At 37.1% G+C, this 16,651-nt stretch overlaps 1 protein-coding gene across 6 annotated transcripts in view; it reads right to left on the bottom strand.

Annotated features, from left to right (window-relative positions):
* Window positions 1–438: 438 nt before the first annotated feature.
* Window positions 439–16,651, bottom strand: part of OPA1 (OPA1 mitochondrial dynamin like GTPase) — an 87,479-nt gene continuing 71,266 nt past the window's right edge. For all 6 annotated transcript variants that reach the window (XM_055321727.1, XM_055321729.1, XM_055321731.1 and 3 more), the window contains 2 exons: window positions 5,836–5,903; window positions 439–3,695 (listed from right to left, as the gene is read on the bottom strand). In XM_055321727.1, coding sequence (XP_055177702.1) covers window positions 5,839–5,903 — 65 coding nt within the window. In that variant the 3' untranslated portion in view covers window positions 439–3,695; window positions 5,836–5,838. The remainder of the gene's footprint in view (window positions 3,696–5,835; window positions 5,904–16,651) is intronic.

Below are 16,651 nucleotides of genomic sequence, written 5' to 3'. Positions count from 1 at the left end.
TTCCAAAGGAAAAAAAAACAAAACAAAAACAAACAAAACCTTCCAAAGGAATTCAAAGTACTGTCTCTTGACATTTACTCACCCGAAATAAAGCACATCCAGCTATGAGGTGCCACCTAGTGAAGCAATCACGACCTTGAACCTTTCCCTAGTTTTGACTTCAGCCAACCACAGCAGTCCTGGAGAAGGCACAGCACACCTATGCGCTGCTGCCTTATTTTACACATCGAACGATGAACAGACAATAAGTATCATTTAGTCGCAAAGTTCTGGGGGAAAACAGTGAGAAAAGGGAGTTCACAATTAAGTGGTAGATGAAAGTAAGGGATCCTCAAGGGTCTTTCCCATTCTGAGACTCAGGTATGACTTTGCAGTAGGCCTCCCGTACGGATGAACGCGCTAGCATCATCAATGAAAATGATGGCCGTGGCAGCAAAATCCAATTAAAAGACATTTTTAATATATTTTATCAAAGAAAATAGCAAAATGTTTTGACAAGTATCAAGACACGAAAAAAGACAGCAGTGTCTGACCATGGATTACAAGTGTGAGATGTGAAGCATGTGAAGTGTAAGGACCCAGAAGAGCCACGTTAGGCGGCCTGTGAGGCCACGGATTTGGTGGCACCGTGAGATCACGTGAGGACCCTGTGCGCACAGGTCTCTCCTCTCCTCTCACCCCCTCATTAATACAAAGAGAAGTTAAAAGATGCTCTCCAATGTAGAATCGGGACGTGATTTAAATATCTTTAATTGCTCATCTACACAAATGACCTTAATTAAGCACAGGCAAAATATAAATTGCAGTGACGTCTACGCGGAGTGTGAAGGTTTCAAGAAATAATACAAAGTTCATTCACAGTGCACAAGTAAACACGAGGTTGAATTTTAGGTATTTAAACACACAGCCATGATCATTCAAAACTAAGTGTATTTGTAAGCGCGTCTCTGTACTCCTGAAGTACCTGAAACTACGGCAAACACCAGCGTGGAGAAGCATTATTTTGATCCCTCTTACAGGAAAACTAAAATACCGTATTTCTTTCTGCAGATAAATACATCCGAAATATACAATTATTAAGTAGTTAAGGAATTCACCTCTTAAGCCTATGCTCTGAACCTTTATCACGGGTGAATTTCCCAAATTATACGGTGAGGAAGCACCACTCTGCAATGTTCCCTACTCATTTTACACACTCCTTTGCATTTGGAGGCCACGCCGCTGGTGGGAAGGGGCCCCCTGGAGTAAAGCCTGAAAAACGGAGGGAACACAAAGAGGAGTCGACGAAGCCACCAGGAAAGGCGGACGGCTCACCTGCAGCTGGGGCTCCGCGGCCCCGTGAAGCAGCAGGGCGGCCTGTGTGCTACTGTGCATTGCCCACCAGGACTGAGCTCGGACACTCCTACTCTGTGTGTGGCTGTTCGTCTTCCATACGGAGCTCTCCTCGCTCTGTTCTTGGCAAATTCTGCCACGAGAAACAAAGGATTCCTGCTCGAGTTAGTACTTGACTCCCGTACGTTGAATTTCTGAAGTGATTTGTTTAAATTCGAATCACTTGTAATTTTTTGAACTATAGACACAACACACCGGGTTTACCGTTGAGAATCTGAATTTTATTTTTTTCTTTTAATAACATGTTATCAACCTAACATTCAAGGAAAAAAAATAAAAAAGCATGCTTAGAATGAGATCAGCTAAAAAGGAGAAAAAAAATACGTAGTCCATGATAGAAAGAAGTCCTATTACTGCGGGGGAGGAGGTGGTGTCTGGACTCTTACACGGGATTTTTAATCACATTAACTTTTACCATCTATTTGTACGTTTAAGTTACAAACACTGACCTCGAAATGAAGACCCTCCCATCCCCGTTTCTTAGATTTATACAAAGAGATGTGAAAAAAGTACTGACGTAACATCAGCCTTTTGCTTGGGAAACATCTACAGACATACAGCTGAGGGTATTTTTCCTATCCACAGCACAAATAAACATGGTCCTATTTCTTTAGAAATAGATTTATAGTTGTAAGTCGTTGTGTTTTACAACTATAAAAATATTAATAATTGCACGGTGCCTGCTTCCGTGAGGGGTAGTTGCCACCAAGCAGCACTGGTTAGAGGAGTTAACCAGTGAGGTCATCTCCAAATTCGGCACAGGACGCTGGGCGGCTCTGCTCCCTTTCTGTTCACCCATCAGCCCTAGGGCTGAAAGACATGAAATGTCTTTGGCTACTTATCGGCCACAGAACGATGTGGGTGTGGGCTGCTGACAGCCGTGTGCAGCTCGATCTACCTTTCTTCTCAGACAGTATAAAACAAATATTCACCAGATTCTGAATTTATGAAATAACTTTGTGATATCCTTCCGACTTTGCATATTGTCATCAGACCTTGAAAGGAATCACAGTGAAGAATACATTGATGCTGAATTTAAAAAAAAAAAAAAAAAAGTGGGGTGGCAAGGGAACTGTTACCCACCATAATTCTAAAAAAAGCTGTAAAATTAACTATAAAATAAAAACTGTCACACAATGGGCCTTTTTATTAGAATAATAAAGGCTTAATGAAATGGCAACAAACAGCAGAGATGAGAAAGACCATCTAAGTAAAAAATGGCATATTTCTGTGCCTTAAAGTCCTTTAGCCAATAAAAAAAAAAGTTATTTGTATGAAACACAAGAAAACACTGTGAAGGGACTGTAACTGAATAGCAATGAACCAAATCTTAGGTTTTTCTTTTTTACACCTTCAGCCAAGAGGGAGGTGGTCAACATTATTCTGTTGAAATAAGTTCTATTTAAAAAGAGTCTTGTAGCAGAAAGTAGTCTCGTTCTCGCTTTTCCCGATGCCCACCTGAAATGCTTGACCACCGTCTACATGAAATCAGTCAGCGGATGGTTCTTTGTCTTCCTTATCCTGTGTCACAATCCAGTAGCTGTCAACAGGCTCAGAAAACCCCGCGAGTTAACAGAAAACCCGGCTTGCCTATACAACATTCAAAATGAACGAATCTGAAATGGGTGCAGAAAGGACAACAGGGCCAACGGAAGCGAACAAGGAAGCGCTGCTGACTTCACCTCGAAGGCAGCGAGCGCTCTCAGCTGTCACTGGAGGCGGGACCTCTCTCACTGGACATGGAGCTGTGATCGTCCAAATTGACTTATTTGAGGTGCTCTGCTCTTAGCTAGTCCTCTTTTCACATGATAAATGTACACTGAATTTTCATCACCAGCTTCTGCACATAGAACGTTACAGATACAGACAACAACTCCGCGGGCTACCATCATCTTATATACAACTGATAGCTTTTCACAACACCTGGCATTTTCTCCCTGGAAAAAAACGGACACTGAGTAACATCCCCTCATGAATTAGTTGAACGAGTGCCACCACAAATGAGACAAGCAGGAGAGCAAGTTTCTTATCTTCAAGGACTGACCCTAACGGCCACACCACCTGTATTATCTCAATTTGTCACTTCAACACAGTAAAATAGGATTTTAATGCCATTTCCACTGTTCTTGCATTCGAAAGGCAACTGATGGTTAAAGTGCCTCGAACACGCATAATTTTTTTTTTATCCCATGACTTTATTTTATGTTTAGAAAGGTGAAATAGAAGGAAAAAAGGCAGGACAAGAGACTTTGGAGTTTTCTTTCTTCACATGTATGCTGAGGTGATATATTATGAGTAGGATTCTGTAAAAATAAACACATTTGATAAATTAAGGCATGAGGAGACATATGCAAACTTTCTAAATTTTATTACTGCATGATCCTAAAAATACTGAAGCTTAACTGCCTGTCTGCTAGTCTTATTAAATTCAAAGTATCACCTACTATAACAAAAGAATGATATTACTAACATGATGTATGAACCAAAAAATACCGTAATTCATTTTTTTATGGAAAAAATTTAAAAACATATGAAAATCAACCAGCAGAAGGAATCTGTATATGGCTGTGCTGGGTATATAATCATCAGCAATTATCGGAATGAATTACGTGTAACTCTCAGGCGGAGGAACTCCACACATGTTAAAACTATTACTAAGAAACTATCCTTAAAGTGCCTGGTACCTTTTATAAAATGGTCAGCATGAAGCAAGGCGACTACTAGTTTGCCACATTTATTCTTTTCAATGGATCCGCAAGGTATAAAACATATCATGTGTCCAACAACACGCAGATAATTCTAACAGTTCCCAGGGTTATACATCCCAAGGCTTGGGAAGGGCTGTAGAATCTAAAGACATGTAAGGAACGAAGTTGGGATGGTTTCCCCATAGATGATTAATCATCACAACTCAGCTCTGGGGCCTGCCCTGGCCTCCACCTGAGACACACAGTCTGGCAGGAAAAGGCATGTTCCCAGGAGCGACGATAACACTAAGATGTCACACTGACCAGCTAGGGAAGTGACACTGGCCACTGTGTAAAACACTGGCTTGCTTTAGGCTTCCCCATTTTATTAAAGACAGAAAGGCAGCTTATATCTTTTAATGGGTTTCTGTGATTTTCATGAATGTCCCCCTACCCCCACCTGTCCCGAACCACACTTATAAACAAAATTATCAAGAGAACTTTGGTACTGAAGAGGAGAATTTCCAAATCAAAAAGGCTCTCAAAATGTTTATTTCTCACATTAATCATTGATAATGATTATGACAACGAGGAAGATATCATAACAACCTTATGGCTTTAACAGAAAATTTTCATACACGAAGTTGTATAAAGCAGTTATGAACACAGGCACTGAACAGCAATGAATTAGTTTGGGGCTGTGTTAAAGATGATTGATATTTAGTCTCTAGATACGTTCTGCATCCATCCACAGTAGCAGGTGTACTTCGCTTCCCGGAGAGGAAACAAAGTGACAAAGCATTACTGGAAAGCTTGCTAACTCCTTCCTCTCTCCTTCATCCCTAGAGTAAGCTGTTCTGAGGGATAAGGGTCTGAGCTGTGCTTCCTTTTCTAGCTTGCTTTCTCAAGTATACTGTCCTCCAGTGGAGGAAGACCGATAGTTTGGGTGAAGAGCCTCTTTTGAAATGAATGCAGCTGGGGAGGCGGCCTGCAGGGTGAGGCTCACAGATAAAGTGATGAATTAAATATTCTAAATACACAGTAATGTCTTAATTATAGCATTTTCCCTTTCTCAACTTTTTCAATAAAAAGCAAAAGACTTACTAATTAGAATTCTTTAGCAATAATTAGGAGGTTGCTATGCTACTAAGGCAAGTCTTTAAATATGTAATACTTTACTTGGAACATGCTTCCAACGCCAGACTAGAGAACTACACTAAGAGTCCACGCGTTCAGAAGAGTACCACATTCTAAGGCTATCTGAGTAATTTTAAATGGGAGAAATGTTTTTAAATATAAGAGAATAAGATTAAGAACAACTGTTAGGATTATTAATCAAGCCAAATAAATGCTTTGCAATTTAACACACACGTAATTATCCACTGAACGTGAACAATGAGGAATAAAATAATAAGAGCTACAGTTCAATTCTTTACATGCAGAAAACTGACGAGCCACATGCGTATTATGAAACAGCTTAGCTTTGTTTACCTTTGTTCTGTCCAAAATGAGTTCTAGAGAATATTTTTAGTTCAGCCAGAGGCAATCAAGTATTGAAAAGGAACATTACACATATGAAATGTAGAATTAGTTTCAGAGATTCCTTGCCATTAAAATGATTTAATTACATTAAAATTGCTATTAAGGAATAAGCAAGATATAGTCAGATACAATGATAAACTATAATAATAAGTTAAAAAATATAAATTTTGCATCTAGTCAGTACCAATGCAGGAAGAGGACTTTGACTTATTACCATTTATTTTTCCTGATGAAGAGCTTCAATAAAAGCATCAAGTTTTTCTTGAATTTCTCTAACTTTCTCTGTGGAATAAAAAAGATAACAAATTAGTTAAAAGTGAATTTATTTCTCAAAGACAATACAAATCTAGAAGATAATTATTCAATAAATGGTCTGGGATACTCTATTTGGGAAAAGGGGAAAAAATTACTTTAGCACAACACACCATCTGATATCCAAAAAAGGTTCAAATGGATTGTAGTAGTAGCTCTTAACAATTTTTTGGAAAGGGAAGGACTATGGGGTTGGTGACAGACTCTTCTGAGAATGTTTTAAGAGTTATGGAATCTACGTAGAGAAATGTATGTATAAAAACATATGTAACTGCTTAAAGAATTTTAAGGAGTTTTCTGATTCTCTGGAGTCCAACCAAGGACTCAGCAATATCTGGAACAGAAGAAAATATAAAATAAAATAATGGAACTATTTTTAAAAATTAAAAGAGAATACAGGTGAGCATTTAATAGGCCTTAGACTGGAAAGAGACTTTCTAGGATAAATGGGAAAAGTTATAAAGGATAAGATTACCAGTATGACCACATTAAATCATATACTTTATATGTCAAAATGTCCTAAATTTAAAAGATAAAAGAAATTGTAGGAAATACTTGCAACAAACATGAAAAGGGAAAAACACTTTAAAAATACATACAAAAAATGTACTTTTCTAGCTATAAATTAATAAAGTTTAAAAACACCACAGGTACTGGAGAAAGACTTAGATTATTTTATCTGAGTTTATATTTTCATGTTTACAGACTCCCAAATAAAATCTATACCTTCTCTCTGAAAGATTTCCTTCACAGGAAAATAAACTAGTCACAGTACACGTCAACCTCTGAATGTCAAAAAAAAAAAAAAGAAAGTAAGTCATGATTTATTCTACTTCATCGCTAATTTAATCATGCAGCTCCTCCTTTAAAATATAGCTTGTGGTAAGCCCAGTAACAAATATTTTTTGCCTGTTTAACATAATTCTTAGCAATTAAAGTGAAGTGACTGGTTCAAAACTATTGGTCTAGAGGCAAAACTGTAAAGCATTCTGCTTTGAATCTGGAAAAATCATTGTAATATTTTATTTATTTGTTTGTTTGTTTGTTTATTCATGCATTTGAGTGGGAGGAGAGGCAAAGTGAGGAGAGAATCTCAAGCAGACTCTGCTGAGCATGGAGCCCTACGTGGGCTCATCTCCTGACCCTCAGCTCATGATCTGAGCTGAAAGTTCAGGTTTCAGACACTCAAGTGATTGAGCCACTCAGGCACCTCAGCACTTCTATCTTTTATATTTAAAAATAATCTGCAAATTGAAGACATAAACATTTCTATAAGTGACACAGCAGTTGTGATGAACAGCCAATGAAAGGAAGAACTATCCTCTTTATGAATTCTTATTAGCAGTGCAGGAACTCAACAAAGCCTATAAGGCTGCATATCAAGAACACAGTGTCTTCATCTTTTTTTTTTTTTTTTTTTTTTTGCCAGTAATTTAACACTTCTACCTCTTGGTATTAGTCTGAGACTATCACAAAATCAATAGAGAAAAAAAAAACCCTACTGCTTTTTAATCAAACTATTTACTGAGCAAATATGAGAATAGTTATCGCAGAGGTGGCAATAATTCCTTAATTGCAAAAGTAAACTGGAGAAATGGTAAAAAATAATCCCAGCCCATCTCTTGGAAGTTTAGTCTGTACTATCTGTAAAAGAACAGTCAAACCCGTAAACTACATCCTTTCTCAAAATAAGGCCACATTCTTATTTTTAAAATTAATTCATCTAGTTGCTTAGAAATAGCTTCACCTATTTCCTTCAGTGCATTTTAGAGTTCCACATAGTGCAGTTCATCAGCTGAAGAATTTTTTTTTTTTTAAAGGGGAGGGAGAGTAGGAGAGGAATATATGGCCTCACAGAAATTTGGAAATGAACAGGGTATTTAAAAAATCATCTGGCTTAAACAGCACAATGCATGAAAATCTGAAACAGGTGTTTGAAAGCCTTGGAAACCCCTTTAAACATTTCACTAAGAACTATTTCTCCTTGGGAAACCTGTACTGTATGAAGAGAGGAAATCTGATTCTATTTGCTCCATGATCTGAGTACAATCAGGCAGCTGCAGGGCCAGCTCCATCCATCCTTTGCCCTGTCACTGACCTCCATCCATAGCTGGACAATCTGTGAGCGGGCGGTACAGTAGCATCACTCACGAGACACTGTTCAGAGCAAGATCTGTTTGTATTGAAAGAGACCAAGGGCTACTCTAATGCAGGTGTCTAACTGTGGAGTCCGAATCAAATTCAAATTCTTCTAAAATTAAAGATAGGCAATTTTTTTCCCAAACGAAAGCAAACAGACTTATCTAATTACTTTAATAAGAAAACCACAGAATAAAATTGTCAAATTTTGCTTTTAAAAAGCTGTTTTTACTAAATATTTTACAATTAGAGTATCAGGACACCATGCCACCGTATTCTGAAACCTCAAGAATGACACAAAGGGTATTTACTTAAGTAAGTCACTGGGAAGTAATGGCGGGGGAGCAGGGAGAGGAGGAGAGGAGAGGGAAGAGGTAAATGTTAAAGGAAAAAAGGGTAATTGTGGTAAGTGTATCCTTTATAAATTTAAAAATTCATTTCTTGCCCCTTCATTTTATACAGTCACTCAAGGGAGTAATATGGGCACAGAGATGCCCTCTTGCCTTTGAGAAGAACTCCTTAGTCACCTCCTACCTACTTCATTCTAAGTCTATGAAGTGTCTACTCTGGGATGATTTTAAATCCCGTGTTTCAAAAAAAAAAAAAAAATCCCATGTTTCATTTGGTCCTCATACGACCCTGAAAGTGTCACGCTCAAAGACGAGGACACGAAGCCTGGAGAGTTATTAGCTCTGGAACATGCTTCTGATTCAGAAACGTATTAAATTTGCTACCATATATAGACTCTAAATGGTAACAAAACAAATGCTATTATTTCAAGTGTATTTCAAGTGTTGTTTTAAGTTTTACCTTTAATGGGACATAAGATATGTTGTGCTAAAAGTTTGGGAATGGAATAGTTACCAAGTACTCTCCTAAGTAGTTCTGAGCCTAGGAAGGACTAAAAAACATACAATACATATTACCTCTTGAGAAGACTACATCTATACACATTTGAAGAGATCCATGCAAAACCATACAAAAGTATGAAGCTGAACAAAGAAAGTCCAGCATCTTCAATGTCTACAACGTCAGACTCAATATACACACTCAACAGATACTTGATAAATGGTAAGCGAAGTTCCCAGAAATACAGCACAGAAAATAAAGGCTATAGGTTATCGAGAAAGAAAACATCACTTGACAGGCTTCCTGGGTGTTATGCCAGTGACCAAGAGGGCAGAAGCCAGGAGCTAAGAACCAGAGCCAGCCTGGGCACAGGAGGCAGCGTACACACTGACAATGAAGATCAGGGACAGCTGCTGGGTCACCCGAACCACACAAGCAACACTGAACAGAGAATACTCAGATCTCACGATACAATACCAGGGGAAAGAGAAACTTCAATTTAATTATTACACTTATTAAGACTAAAATATGCTGACCTTGTGCGTGTACGCACATACACAGAGCTTTAGAAAGTAGACTATTTCATTCTTTGCAAAGAAGCTATATTACAAATAATAGCATTATTTCTCATATTTGAATTCACTCATTTTAAATTCTAAATTTTCAGCACTTCTTATATACTAACTATGCCACCTGACTACGTACAGAAAGTAAGAGTTATCCATAAAAACAGGGTTAAGTGTGAGCAACTAAAACTTTCTACTTTCTGATCCTTCCAAATTAATGTCCCAGTATTAGTGTTCTCAAGTCCCAAGATCTTACTGTATTTAACTATTTTGCTATTATAAATTTCCCATGGAAATGTGTGCACAGATTAGCATGGCTAATTACAAAACAAACTCCTTTTTCTATTAAATATTTGCATTTAATATTTATAGCTAGAGAGTTCTTATAAAATTTTAGATTAACTTGATAAATTAAACCAACTCAGGAAGGGATTAACAGACCGCTATTTCTGTTTGAACTGCCATTTCGGTTCTGAAATAGGCAATTCTACATGTAGTGAATATGGAGTCTACTTTCCATTTATCCAATGTTTACTTAAAAGATGAACTATTTCAAACATCAATTCATTGTACTTCTTGATTGAGTCATGAATATTCCCATAATCCCCACCTCATAAACCGTTCATCTCAGTGAATGAAGTTCCTTCTCTTTTTTCTTTTCTTCAGATGACTTGACACCCATTCATGTTTTGGGTCCCTTTATCTCCACATGAAATGATACTGCTACTCTCAGTTTCTTTTTGAATCTTCTGATACTTGCTCTAAAAGTCTCAAATTTGGACTAATCTGTAATTAGGTTTTGAATACACTGTGAATACCAAAAGGCCAAACCTGGGAGAAGGTTCACTTCAGTGGTTAATAACAGTTTAGAACAGGAACAAAGAACCACACACAAAACACTACCACATGCACTGAAATAAATCTTTTACAACTTCTGAGGTTTTCGGAGAAAGCACAAAGACACGACCTGCAAGCTTACTAAGGCAGTGTACTTTAAGTAAACCACACATCCAAAGATCAAAATGTACCTTAACAGAACTGTTTTATAACATGCTGCATACATATTTTGTACCAAGTTTCAAGACACCCTGTAGGTGAGATTTTGCTGTAAAAAAGCTGACCACTAAAGGACTGAAAATTAAAAGAACAATTTTTAACATGTGATATATGTTGCTCCTAAAAAGGCCTGCCTTTTATTAGGCAATTATACAGTAAGTGCTCATTAGAAGTTCAGTATTTAGAGGAATTATCTAGAGTACTGGGAAACAAGGAAAGAAAACAAACAAAAAAGGTGAACAAGAGACCAGGTTTAAGATTCTCAAAGGTATAGTCAAAAAGATTTAGATTTAGCACAAGTCAAAATTGTGCACCTTTTACATCGATGAGAGGAAAAACCAGAGAGATAGTCAAAGGCGTATAGCTAAATCTGACACTTCCCTGAATCTTGGCACTATAGTTTTTTTTACCTACAAATAGACATGAATATTTTAAACACTCATTAATGAAGACAAACAGAATACTTCTGCTTCTTCCAGAAAAAGGAGGCATCATTTCCTGTGTCCTGGAAAGCTATTTGAGACTAAGATGGTAATTTCAAAGCTAGGCGGGGTCCCTGACTTCTAGGGGTCTGCTGAAGGTGGTAATAGAGTTGTCTGGGTCATTTTCAATGTCTCAAAAGTTCAAATGGAAATCTTTGGCCCAAACTATATCTACTTTATAGTTTTCTTAGGAATAATGATTATTTAGGCTGATAGAAGATATAACGGTAACTCTATGTTTCTAATGAAAAAGATTACTGTAGACAGATCTTCCAAAACATAGACTTCACAGGAGTATACAATAATGAAAGGTGTGTTTTATGACAACAAATGCTACAAACCCCTAGTCTAACACCTTTAATAATCAAGGGAGCAGTAATTTTATATGGTTTTTGCAAAGATGAAGACATAGCGGATTAAAAGCTATGTGACAGCAGCAGTCAGGAGAAGTAGGTTTCTAGCCCCAGCTTTGCCTTTAACTTCACAACCAGTCATGTCACAGCTCTAGTTTATCTATTAAGTAAGGAAATCCGTCCAGAAGCATTCAAAGCCTGTATTGCTTTAAAACTTAGGACTGAAATATATTATTCTGATTATATGTTTTAACTGCATTCTTTTAAACTTAATTGTCTTATTTGCTTAGTATTTTTTATTTGTTGGATATTAAGCTCCTAGTAAAAATTCAACTGCCTATGACAATATTATCCTCACGGGGCTATATAATTTTTGAAATACCGTTTCAAATACCGTTTATACTGTCCCCACCCCCATCCCCACCCCCAGCACAGAAATCAATGTGGGACTGCTTGCATGAATTATTATCTACGTACAAAAAAGTCTGTTATTTAATATCACTTGGCCTAGCACAGAACTTGCTATGCAATAGATGCCTATGAATACTCATTCACTGTTGAGTAATCTACTTAACAATACGTAATTCAAACATTAAAGATGACTATTTTAAAAATTTGCTATAATTAGACCCCCCAAAACAGTATGATTTAGAAAGCTGCCTTAAGAAAGTCTATGAGACAAATTACAACTTTATTTTCTTCTACTTTCTCTTTTCTTAAGGCTCTTTTAGCTAATATAATCAAAACCACTTAAAACACTTTCATGATATAGTAAAGCTAATTCTCCATAAGACTTCAGTATGAATGAACACAGAGCAGCCTTACACTTGGGTCTTTCACTTTCATAAGTAAATGGCAATCGTAATTTCATCTCGGCTAACTATTAATGCTTACGGAACTGCTCTTAATTAATAGAGTAGCTCCATTCCAGGTTTTTGTCACTGTCAATGAGTGTAAAACCTTGAACTTTGTGCTACCTGTTATTAAAAGGCTCAGCTGCAAGAAGAATTCATATTTATGGAAGATTGTATGGAGGACACTAGACATTAGCTACTACGTAAGTTTATCTTTAGATAAGTCACACAGCTACGTATCTGGACTGCATCATTTTGATTTTACCTAGAACTGCTTATGCTATTAGCCTACATTGAGCCAAAACCCAGTAAAGAGCCCTGTGAAACTCATGATTATATGTAGTCACTTGATTTACTTTATCCTATAATTCCGTGAGGATGGAGGAAATTTCCCTGAGGCACTATATACTAGGAACACCTATGCTTCCACTAAGCAACAGTGTGTCTGTCAGCCACCAGCAACACCACGTCATCGACTTTGTTTTCCATTTTGCATCAGCTGTCTAGGAAACTCAGAGCTACATTTTCAGGTTACTTGCAAAACAAGAGAACCCCTGAGCAAGTATTTTGAGGGGTAACCAATCTTATCCCAAGTTTCACATCATTCCACTTGCCTTAACTTTCTTTCCTTTCACTCAACTTTCCACTTAAGCATTTTTACATCTTGTAAAGCATAGATCTTTGCAAAAGCTGCCTCGTATCTTTTGGAATAGGGCAGGGAATTAATGAACAACCTAACAAACTAGTTCATAGAAGGTGTACCACTAGGCAGCTGATTCATATAATATGCCATAATACTTGAAGAGTGGTCTTTTTATGCTGGTAATGTTTTTAAAATCAGTAATTTAGGGGATCCCTGGGTGGCGCAGCGGTTTGGCGCCTGCCTTTGGCCCAGGGCGCGATCCTGGAGACCCGGGATCGAGTCCCACGTCGGGCTCCCGGTGCATGGAGCCTGCTTGTCCGTCTGCCTGTGTCTCTGTCTCTGTCTCTCTCTCTCTCTCTCTGTATGACTATCGTAAATAAATTTAAAAAAATAATAAAATAAAATCAGTAATTTAAAAATATATTGAGGGGACAATTAATCGTCCATTAATTTAGTTCCATTAACCTTCTATAAGTAATTTCTGCATGGGAGAAAACATTTTTATTTCTGTTCAATGTTTGGAAAATCCAATGATATAAATACGTATATTAAAGCATTTCTTTTTAGCAATGGGAGAAAAAAAATGCTAAGTTTTTATGGGATTCAGGATTGTCTTTTAAATGTAAAAAAAAAAAAAGGGGGGATCCCTGGGTGGCTCTGCGGTTTGACGCCTGCCTTTGGCCCAGGGCGCGATCCTGGAGTCCTGGGATCGAGTCCTATGTCGGGCTCCCCGCAGGGAGCCTGCTTCTCCCTCTGCCTGTGTCTCTGCCCCTTTCTCTTTCTCTCTCTCTCTCTCTCTCTCATAAATGAATAAATTTAAAAAATCTTTAAAAAAAAACTAAATGTAAAAAAATTAGAATAATCATCTACTGTGAATTGTTTTATTCTGTATCCAGTACATAAAATGTTACATATTATTTACATCTGTCTACTCAAATTATGGTGAGAAAAATATTTAAAAGTTATATTTTAGCTCATTAATGACACATTGTTTTATTCTCCCACCAAAGGGTTTAAATACACTATTTCAAAATGAATATATTCCTTCTGTCTCCACAGAAAAATCTAAATATCAAAACAATTTCTAAAATATGATCTAGGTTATTAATTGAGAAGACTAAAAAATCATTAGCCAAATGACCAATAAAATATTCGGTCCAAATCAATTAAGAAAGCTTTAAAATAACTCATCGTCCTTTTTCTTTTCTATTTCCCTCTTTTTCTTAAAAGTACATTTTACTCTGAATTTTGTTAGAAGGAAAGTTGAAACATTTTAAGAAAAGGAAAACCACCCAGGCAGCCTTTAAAGAGACAGGACATCATTTATCACCTGTGAAGACAGATTTATAAGAAGAGGGCCCCTTCTGTTCCTTTAAGGCTGCAAAACAGATGGGAAGTGAATGGACAGTCAATGGGACAAGAAAACACATGGGAGGTGCTGCTGTATGTATGTTCCCAGCATAAGAAAGAGGTCAAGATTGTAACTGCATGACTGGGTCCTGGAAAGGGTCTTTCTTCAAGCTGTTACAAAGACAAACGCTGTTCCTCATCCTGCTGTCAAACTGTTATAAATATTGGTTTGTCAAAAGACCTTCAGTACTGAAGCCTTAAAAAGGAGGCGTAACAGATGAATGAATCATGAGAATGATTCTTAAACAGTCAGCTCATTAATGTAATTTTTAAAAGTAAAAAAGTAATATGTGAACAGACACTGTAATTCTGATTTATGAACCTACCCAAAAGTTTGTGAAAAAAATATGGAACTAACAATTGCAGGTTTTAATAAAGCTACGATTTAAGCGAGATGAAAAACAAAAATGAAATACAATCATATCTCTTAACTATGACGCTGCAGCAGGACAAAGGATTATTATTAAACTTATCACAGCAAGAGTTACCGGCATTCATGTTTTGTTAGGCTGATTCTGTACAGAATTTCAGTCATTTCTCACTAGAACCCTGTAAAGAGGCATCATTGTTGATGCTGGTTCCAGAAGTCAGGATAAGGCTCAAAGAAATGAAAATAACTTGAGAATCAGTATTACATATTCATTAATTTAGAAAATCACCTTTGCATTTTGTCACAATTTCTTATTTTCTACAGAAAAGGCAAATTACAAAATTGAAACAGCAGTAAAGAATACACAGATTTATAAATCTGTATATTGATCTTTTTCGAAGAATGAAACCATTACATTATGTCTTTAGGAGATAAATTCATTGTTCAAGATTCCTAATAATTAGTTTAGGAGAGTAGGTTCAAAAACTAGTATACTGAAAATAAAAAAGAAAGCCAAATTACATGAACTCGGTTACCCACAAGCAAAAACCCAAAGACTAAAGAGTAGAATCGTTAAAACAAATCTAAAAAGATACTACCTCTAACACATGTTGTGAGCTCCAGCTTTGCCAAAAATATTTATGTAACTGGCTAAATCGTTTCCCTCAATGAACATTAATTTCCCCATCTGAACAATGGGGATAATACCTTACAAGCAGCCTCCTATGCCTTTGCAAGGCAAACGCGGAAATATGTAACACTTTCTATAAAGTGTAAAACTGTATACAAATGTCAGAGACAGTTGCAGAGCTCCAAGCACGGTTTGGATCCCAAAGTACCAAATACTGCAGTTACACGGGAATACATACTTTCAATTCCTTAATGCTCCCCTGCCCCACTGCTTTCTCTTGGTTGTCAGCAATCTTGGAAAAGACAAATTTGGCAGAAGTGAGAAAAAAAGATTACAAAGCTATGAGGGTGGATGGTTCAAAGTGGTGGTAGCAGGCAGACGTTTGAAGGTTTTTCTGGATAAGAGAATCAAGATCAAGGCAGAGCAGTCTTACGATGGGGATGACGTGAGCATCTTTGGAGAAAGGACAGACACAATGCAGGCATAAACACACACAGGAAGTGCCCGGGTCCTGGATGCAGGTGGGGATTAGCTTTCAAAGCAGAGTGTACGTTTTGAATGTTCTGTGTATGTTTTGCTAGAATATAGCCTTTGAGATACCTGACCTATTTAAAGTAACTAGTACCATATGAAGAAAAGGAGGAGAAATTTAGCTTATTCTGATAAATGAGAGACCAGAAATACGAGCAATGGCAAAGAAGTGAAGATTGGTGGTGGTAAGGGAAAGCTAACCTAAGATCTCCTCAGGAAAAATATTCTAGAAATGTGCAGAAATTATGTCCCTAAAACCACATTAAAATTTTTGTTAAAAAAAAATTTTTTTTATTAGAATACAATGTTACAGTGGTTATCTCTGGGTAGTGCCAATTGTTTTAAAGATTTGCCATCTATGTTTTCTAATTTCCATGATGCATATATACATGTACTAGTTCTATGCTAATAAGAGGGATTAAAACCAACGCCTCAAATCCTGGTAGTGTACTTGGTGGAGACAGGCAGTCTGTCTGTACCTATGACTCAGAGAATGAAGTGGTGCCTCAAGGAGACTAAACAGGCGAGGTTAGAAAGACTTGAATTCCTTCACCAGGAAACAGATCTAACTGAAGTGAATAAAAAACAGCCAACTCGTTTCTACAACGGACAATACTAAGGACGAAATGAAACAGCTGTTTTAAGAGAAATTAAAATGGACTATTTCCATATGTAGTAGGTAACAATGAGGCAGGGAAAATCTATCATCTTACATGGGTTGCATGAGCTGAAAATTTTACCAGTCTCAAGAAAGATTTAAACTCATTTTGCAGATATAGATCCACAGTGGGCATTTACTAGAAATCAAAAGAATTCAAAGTGAATCCCAACCAC

The sequence above is a fragment of the Nyctereutes procyonoides genome, unplaced genomic scaffold (genome assembly GCF_905146905.1).
Source record: "Nyctereutes procyonoides isolate TBG_1078 unplaced genomic scaffold, NYPRO_anot_genome, whole genome shotgun sequence".
NCBI classification, from domain to species: domain Eukaryota; kingdom Metazoa; phylum Chordata; class Mammalia; order Carnivora; family Canidae; genus Nyctereutes; species Nyctereutes procyonoides.
Note: the sequence above shows the minus strand (reverse complement) of the source record. Positions and strands in the feature narration are given on the sequence as shown.